We start from the raw sequence: 8,699 nt of genomic DNA, 5'->3' as shown, positions 1-8,699 counted from the left end.
AAATATGTCAAATTGTTATTTTTTTTTAGTTCAAAAATCTGAGAGAAATACCAAAACTGTCGAATTTTTAAATAGAGAGATCAATTCTGTGAATTGGTAATAGTAGAGAGACCAAAACTGCAATTAATTTTTTTTATCAAAAAAAGTTCATCTACCAATTAATTATTTCCTAAAAACTCTACTAATGAATTCATATGCGCTAACAATTAAAATATTTTTTACATTGCTAATTAATTATAACTATTTAATCGACTTTTATCATATCTAACTTAAAATACAAATGATGCATTGCAATTTGTTCATAGTAAAATATATTTTATATTGACAATACATTAAAATTATTCTCTTTTAATAAATTTAAATAAAAAAGTAATATGAGTATACTAATGTAATCAATAGCGATAAACAATAAGTAATAAATATCTACTACTCTGAAAAAATTAATCTATACTATTTACCTAAAAATAGGAGAATATAAATATAAAAAAAATTAAGTAAAAACATATAGATATACAAACATACTAAAAATAAATTAAAAAAAGAGTGGATGATATAATCACATATTATTTTTGCTATATACAAGAAGAAGAAAGAAGATATAAAAGTCCGGCCCATTAACGTAAACCAATTAGAAAAGCCCAATAGGAAACTAGGGTTCAACGATATTTATTACAGATTTCGGTTCAGTAGTTATAGTCTGAGTTCGCCAAGGGGAAAAAGAGTTGGGCGAAAGAAAAACCCTAGAAAAGATGCCGGCCGGTCATGGTTTGAGATCTCGCACGAGAGACTCTTTCTCTCGTCCATTCAGAAAGAAGGGTACAATTGCCCTAACCACTTACCTCAGAACCTATCACATCGGCGATTATGTTGATATTAGGGTTAACGGTGCCGTACACAAAGGTATGCCTCACAAGTTCTACCATGGACGTACCGGTCGTGTCTGGAATGTCACTAAACGCGCCATCGGTGTCGAGGTCAACAAGCAGGTATTTATTAATCGCAATAAAAATCAATTAGTAATTTTAGTTTATATGCTTTATAACATTTGGAATTTAAGCTGTTTCATTTCTATTCAAATGTTTGTGCTCTGCACTTTTGATTTCATTTGATTTTATTCCGCCTCAGTTAACCATTTTTATTGTTCAATCTCTCTGTACTTTCGTTGATTTAATAATTTAAGTTATATTTTGTTGTTTTCTTTTTGTTTATTGTTAGTTATTTAATTGTTTTGTTCTTTGTTTCAGTTTATTGCTTGTGCTAGGGTTGGATTAGCGTATGATACTGTTAATGACATTATTATTTGCTTTGTTAGTCTAATTAATATACTCTTTTAAGTTTATAGGTTAGAAGTTTGTTTTGTTATAAAAAATTAGGTTTTAGTGCTGTTTAGATTGACTTATTTGAGCTTAATGACTGGCGTAAGCAGTTGTGATACTGTTTAGAAAGGCTTGTTGAAATAACTTAAACATGTTGATAAGCTGTTTTCAGCTTATTGAATTGTCCCTCATATGATAACCATTTAATTGACCCGCTTGTGACTTACATGAAAACCATTTAATTTTGTTTTATCATATAATAAAATCTTTATTAGGTTGTTTATTCAAACATGACATCAGTTTATGAGATAAGCTATTAGGTTTGAGTTCTTGTAAAAATTTGAAAATAATTTCAGTTTTCTTTTCAACTAGTGGTGCTAGATTATAGAGAAGTTAATGCAAACTTGCTGATCTTGGTTTGCATGTTTTTACTATATTAAAATGTTGCCGTGTCTGATTCAGGTTAGGAACAAGATTTTGAGAAAGAGGATTCATGTTCGTGTGGAGCATGTTATGCCTTCTAGGTGTACTGAAGAGTTCCGTTTGAGGAAGATCAAGAACGATCAACTCAAGGCTGAAGCTAAGGCAAAGGGTGAGGTCATTAGCACCAAGCGCAAGCCAGAGGGTCCTAAACCTGGTTTCAAGGTTGAGGGTGCTACATTGGAAACAGTCACTCCAATTCCTTATGATGTGGTTAACGACCTTAAAGGAGGATACTAGTCATTTTGTTTTCTTAATGTTTGTTAGTCTGTCTGTTTTTGTTTGGATTTTTGTCATCTTTCTTTCCTCATTCAGACAGCCTTATAATTTATGATAAACCAGACTCAGTTCTTTTTGTGTTTATTTGAAATACATCTAGATTTTCAGTTATTCTCATTATTTATGTCATTATTTCTTTACTCATGTGATTATGCATATTGCTTAGGGGCTTATCAGCATTGACCGTGTATGGAAGAAGAGTGAGTTTGGACTTTGTCTTTGTTCCTTATGTGGTCTCTTTTCGATTAAAATGACATTTGCCAAGTTCATTGATATAATTAAATGAAACTTGAGAGAATGGAAATTGGTTAGTATATAAATATCAATTGATTCGAGATGTGTTTTTAATAATGATTGTTTATTTGCATACAAATTAATATGCTCGTTTTCAGCAACTGATTTACTTCCACGACAGAGCTCACTTTTATTTTAATGTATATATCCTTCGCTAATGCCGTGGTTAAGGGAATAGTAACTCTATTTTGATGAATTCATGGTCGGTTGTGATTTAAATGTTAACTCGATTGATCTTGTTAATACTAATTTATGTATCTATTTTAACAGCAATTTCTTTGTATTTATGCAATGACCCATTCACTCAACCGATGAGAACTACTGTATGTAGCTTAATTTGGAATCTGGAATAGTGATAACGCAACAGATTGGATAATATTTGTGTCCAGGGAAAGCTATCTCTCTTAAGTAAATGATTTTTGAAGTTATGATTCTAAAAGGTTTCTTACATATTGCTAGTAACAATATGAACGCCGTCGTTGTATAAAATTAAGTGCACTCTTAAATTAATTAACAATTCGTTTGAACAAGTTTTGATTCCATGAAAAATATTAACCTATATATGTGGGTTTTTAGCATAGAGATAATAATTGATTATTAGAAGTTCAAAAGAGTTCGTGGTTGTGTGTCATGTATTTTACCAATTTAAATCAATAAATATATTTTTTTTTTTATAAAATGTCTAAATGAGCATTTTTTTTGGCATTTCTAACTCTACATGGTATATTTTAAGCTATAGACAAATGAATTGTCTACAATTATTTTGAAGAACAAATGAATCTTTATATGCTTTCGTGAAGGCATACTCCATAACTAGGCTTAGGGATGAAAAGTCAAAATTAAACTCTATCAATCTTAATTGTTTTTAAAAAGGAATATTATTTAGAGAAATCAGAAAATAAATAAGAAAGAGAAGAGAAAACAAAATATAAAGTATGAGAGATAGAAAAATAAACGTTTCTAAAATGAAAATGTAGTAAGAAAAAAGCTAGTAAATAAATAGAGGGGCAGAGAGAGAAAGAAGTAGGAGAGGTAAAATTTTATAAAAACAAATCATTTTATTAAAAATGAATCCACTATTTTAACTTTGATTTTGATGGCATGGAAAAAACGAAAGGTGAGTAATATTGTAATTTACAAGTAATTACTTTGTTTATATACTTTAACTAATTCATGAAAGACAAACATATGTCACGTATATGATTTATACTGTAAATTTTAAATGTGTATTATAATTTGTTGTATGGTAGAAATGTATTATAAATTTTTTCACATTTTTATCTATAGATGTTCAAGAAACATGTTATTAAAAAAAATAGTTCATTTTATTTAAGGTGAATTTTGAGAAAAATGTATGACTTGGTTGAATAGGATTGTTTCGAATTGGTTATGTCTAAAATTAGTTTTCTAGATAAGTAGTAAAAATGGGTTTTGGATTGTTTTAGTTTTATTTTAGTATATGTATTCGTAAATAGGAGATTTTAAAGATAAATTTGCAACGAGGAAGGGATTTGAGACAAGTAGATTCTTTATTGCATTTTTTGTTTCTTTTAGACGTTGAGTATCAAATGCTTTGTTTAATGTTTTGACTTACTACCAATCGATTTACAAGTTTTGAGGTGGGTGACAATGATTTCCGGGTGTCACATTTGCAAATTGTTTATAATATTGATTATGAGTGAAAAATACGGTCCAACATTAAAGCTATAAAGGTTATTTTGTTGTGCTTTGAGCACTTTTCTTTAGTGAATTAATTTTTGTAAATGTTTGTTGGCAGGTGCTAATGTAAATAATTATTGACTTTTTAAAGTACAATTAAAATGCTTAATTTTGAGATAGGTACCATGTTTTTAAATATTATTTTTGAATATGATTATCAACAAAAATCATAGTACTCTATGGGGTTGAAAATCTATAATTTATCATTTGATACTTGTCTTGTACTCTTTAAAGTTGTTTTATTAGTGTGTTCAATTTGTTCTCTTTACTTCTTCAAGGCTTCTACATGTATCATTTCTCAAAATGAATATACTTTTAAATATTTTATCTGGAAAAGTGAGAAAGTGCATAAAATTCACTTGATTAAATGAAAAAGTTGTGTTTACCTAAAGAGAAGGATCTCAATTTGATTAAATAAAATTCACTTGATTTGAAATTTTTTAACGTAGCATTATTGAGAAAGTGGTGTTGGATATCAAAGTGAGAGTATAAGGATCTTTGGTGTAAGGTGTTGGTCAATAAATACAAATTGGATAATGGCGAAGTTAAAGGGATTGAGTGTCGGGATCTACGCGACAAGAGGATATCTTGGCCATTTAAGTGGGTGGTGGGGTTATTGAGGTAAATCGGTTTGATGATAATGTAGCTAGAGTTGTTGGGATGAGATAAATATGTTGTTTTGGAGAACCCAAGATTGAAGAGGGACTTTGAGAAGTTGGATATATTTTTTAATCCATATTTTGAATATGGGGAGAGTAAAGATGTTATGTTGAACAAGTTGTGTGGAAATGGTAGTCAATGGTGGAGTTGGAGATGATGTTTCTTTGCATGGGAGAAAAGTTTAGTGAGGAGCGTCCGATCTTTTGGCAAATGTTCGTTTTAAGGTTAATGTAGCTAATGTGTGGGTTAGGAATAATGTTTGAGGGACATCTTACTATTTAAAGAAGGCTTATTGAGCGTTGCACAAAGGGTTTGTTAGGGTATGGTGTCACCTTCATTTCAAGCTATTACTTAAAAAAAATATACAACCCGAATTACCAATAAAATATATCTTTTTTTGCTATAGAGTTATACATAATAATTCTCATGAGCATGTTGCAGGTTGTGTTGAAGTCAAATCACTTGGTCTTTTTTTTTAATGTTCACGTTTTGGGTTTCTGTGGTATGACACATTGGATCAGCTAAGTTTTTCTTGTGTTTTTCTAAATATATCAATTATTCATGCTAACTAGTTCGTTGGTCTATTTATGTGTGGTAGGGTGATGCCCAAAAAATTTATATAGTTGTAGTTAGCGACTATTTGATCTATATAAAAATCAACAAATGAGGCTATTTTATCGACATGTCCCAAATAAAAAATTCGTTATTGAAAATATTACTCTCTATGGTTCATAATATAAAGAAAAATAAATCAAATAAAATAGATGTAAGTGACTCAAAATTTAAACCACAACGTCCAATTAATTTATTTGAGTAATTTTTTATTTATATTATGAGACATAGTGAGTAAACTCTTATGCTATAGAGGTAAGACAACACATTTCAAATGTTTATTGTCAATTGTGTAGTTATCATTTGAGGTGTCTAACAATTTTGAACTTGAAACTTTTTTCTTATAATTCATCCGACATCCCTTAATTTACTAAACAAACTACCTATACGCAAGATGTGTGTTTGGCTTGTTGAAGCCGTGACAAATGTAATGTGCCTTGGACACAATTTATTCTAACGAGACAATCTCAAAATATGTAATCCCCTCCAAATTCCAAAATAAATTAATACCCCTAGCAAGAAAAAAAATATCAATATACCTAATTTTGAAAATTAAATTTTAATTTACCTAACTTTTAAAATTAGTGAAAGGCGACGATATAAAAAACCAATATATTGAGAAGGTCTCATTACGACTTTGTACTAGACTAATTTCAATTTTATATGAGAAAAAAACCAAATAAATAAATAAATAAAATAATTCAATAAAATTGATAAATATATATAACAAAAAATTGTTTAGAATTGTCGATCATATTCAGACAATATTATCGAGTATCACTGATTATTTAACATGAATGTCCTACATTTTCTTAAAACTTTTAAGTCCTTACATTTGAAAATTACAATACACTATTTTAATGAAAGCTCATAATCTTAATTTGGTTGTAATAATATCTTAATGAAGGCTCATAAAACGCCTCAAGTTGTTAAATGAACGAATGAAAAATATTCTAACAAGAATTTGAATATTACCCACCAATACTCTGATCACAATAAAATACCCCCGTGAAATAGTACTAGAGATCACCTTCAATAATACTTTTATTTTGATCTTTTTAATATTTTTTATTAATTTAAGAATTGTATTATTATTAATTATTTTTTAATGACTTTTTTTTAATAATTTTTAATCAAAGTCGCCTTTTAAAATGACAAATTCCTTATTTTAAGACCATAAAGAAAAAAAAACACCACAATTTCATAATTTAAAACTTAAGTATAATAGATTGATTTTTTAAATGCCAATCTCTCAATTATTTTAAAAGTATGATAGAATGATACTTAAATTTTAAAATAGAGTATATTGATACTTAAAAAAAAAACCTGGAGAAGGCTGTCAAAGATAAAGTCCAACCAAAACAAAAATTAATGGAGAGAAACGGGAAGAAGAGTTATATTTTTACTAAAAAAAATGTCTGATTATGTAAAATAAATGAAAGTAAATTTGTTTACAAATAAACTATCACACTATATAGACAACCGGATGAACGAATAGAAACATTAGAGCCTCATACCCAAAAAATTTAGAAAAGAAAAAGAAAAAGAAAAAAGAAAAAAGAAAAAATAAGAACCATATCAGTTACTTCCAATTCGTCTGTAAAACCCTAATTCGATCCCTTTTCTGTTTCTCTCTCTAAAACCCAATTTTATTTCTCTCTCTATAAAGACATCAAATTTCGATCCTTCCCACACTCCCACTCCGATTCATTTTTCAAATTTCTCATCCATTTCCAATTTCCCCAAAACACGCATCTTTCCGAAATTCGTCCCAAGATCCACCGTTTCCTTCGATTTCGGATCGAATTTTTCGTATTAGGGTTTCGTTTCGGATAATACAAGGCTGGCGAGTATTCGGGTCAAGTAAATGGCGGATCCGGCTGGTATCCGCCATCACAATTGTTGCAATCACGCCATTGATTCTTGTGTTCCAATTTTGATAGGGTTACAGTGCGGTGACGATTGTGAAAAATAAAGAATGCTGAACGTGCTACGTGTTCATCTCCCTTCTGATATTCCCATTGTTGGCTGTGAGCTCACGCCTTATGTGCTCTTACGCCGACCTGATAAAACCGTTACAACAGATGATGTCTCTGAAACCTCTCCTTTAGATGGCCATTTTTTGCGCTATAAGTGGTTAGTGTTCTTCAATTGGTTTCATTCTTCATTTTATTTTATTCTATTTTTTTGTCATTTTTTGTTGTAGATATTCAATTTGAATTTTGATTACTTTGGGTAGTTTTTTGTTTTTGTTTATGAGAATTGTGATATTGTATGTAAACTCATTTTGGAACTGCAAATTGAAAAATAACTAACTACAAAATGCTCAATTCTCATTGGTTGCCAGCTTCATTCTTTATTTCATTGGATTTCTTAGGTTGACAGAGTGAAAAGTTGAGCTTTAATGTGTTGGTAGCTGGGGGTTATTTGTTACTATTTTTTGTAGTATCCAATTAGAGTTTTTGTTGCTTGTCCATTTCTGTATTTACCACCGGTGTGAATTGAATTTTCATATGTTTAATATATATGTTTAGCTTTGGGTTGGAAGTAGGGATAATTTAGTTGTCCATCAGGTTTGCTTATTTCTTGTGAAATTTGAACATCAATAGTTATTGAAGATCATGCCATTATGGCTCTAAATCTGGTTGGATGTAGCAAGAATTTAATTAGTACATAAAGTTGGTTATGTAAATATTTGCTTTCGATTATTTTGACTATGTTAAATACCAGTTTGATCCCAAATACTTCATATAATTTTCATGTTGATCTGATTTAATTGTTGAACGTTATGCATCTACTATTTGACAGTATATCCTTTGGCCCCCCCTCTTTGGCAGGTATCGTGTACAGAGTGATAAAAAGGTTGCTGTTTGTAGTGTACATCCGTCCGAGCAGGCCACACTACAGTGCCTAGGTTGTCTTAAGGCTAAAATACCCGTTGCAAAAAGTTATCACTGCACTCCAAAGTGTTTTTCAGATGCATGGCAGCATCATCGTGTCTTGCATGACCGTGCCGCAAGTGCAGTTAATGAAAATGGAAATGAAGAGGAGGAGGTATTTGGGAGATTTAATAATTCTGGGTCTGGGTCACTCAACACCAGCTTATCCTCCAGTGCGTCAAGTGCCAGCCTGACAAATGGGTCTGCAAATGTGTATCCAGGAGCCATTACACAACGAAATGGCGGTGAAACTTGGTTTGAAGTTGGACGATCAAAGACATATACCCCATCAGCTGATGACATTGGTCATGTCCTTAAATTTGAGTGTGTTGTAGTTGATGCAGAGACAAAACTTACAGTGGGGCACACAAACACTATACTAACTTCTCGTGTCATTCCT

At 30.5% G+C, this 8,699-nt stretch overlaps 2 protein-coding genes across 2 annotated transcripts in view; both read left to right on the top strand.

Annotated features, from left to right (window-relative positions):
• The first annotated feature begins 686 nt into the window (after nt 1–686).
• Nucleotides 687–2,186, top strand: LOC101492631 (large ribosomal subunit protein eL21z/eL21y-like). The gene is made up of 2 exons (XM_004494250.4): nt 687–986; nt 1,779–2,186. The coding sequence occupies exons 1-2, from the start codon at nt 750–752 to the stop codon at nt 2,034–2,036; spliced, it is 495 nt and encodes a 164-aa protein (XP_004494307.1). The 5' UTR covers nt 687–749; the 3' UTR covers nt 2,037–2,186.
• Nucleotides 2,187–6,863: 4,677 nt separating this feature from the next.
• Nucleotides 6,864–8,699, top strand: part of LOC101492293 (carbon catabolite repressor protein 4 homolog 2-like) — a 5,839-nt gene continuing 4,003 nt past the window's right edge. The window contains exons 1-2 of the mRNA XM_073366065.1: nt 6,864–7,496; nt 8,198–8,698. Coding sequence (XP_073222166.1) covers nt 7,339–7,496; nt 8,198–8,698 — 659 coding nt within the window. The 5' untranslated portion in view covers nt 6,864–7,338. The remainder of the gene's footprint in view (nt 7,497–8,197; nt 8,699) is intronic.

Source organism: Cicer arietinum, chromosome 3 (genome assembly GCF_000331145.2).
Source record: "Cicer arietinum cultivar CDC Frontier isolate Library 1 chromosome 3, Cicar.CDCFrontier_v2.0, whole genome shotgun sequence".
Taxonomy (NCBI): domain Eukaryota; kingdom Viridiplantae; phylum Streptophyta; class Magnoliopsida; order Fabales; family Fabaceae; genus Cicer; species Cicer arietinum.
The sequence above is the reverse complement of the archived record's forward strand: the minus strand, read 5'-3'. Positions and strand labels throughout refer to the sequence as shown.

Coding starts and splice junctions, on each gene's coding strand:
- LOC101492631 (XM_004494250.4), top strand. CDS start 750: ATGCCGGCCGGTCATGGTTTGAGATCTCGCACGAGAGACTCTTTCTCT. Junction 987..1,778: donor GTGTCGAGGTCAACAAGCAG/GTATTTATTAAT, acceptor TGTCTGATTCAG/GTTAGGAACAAGATTTTGAG.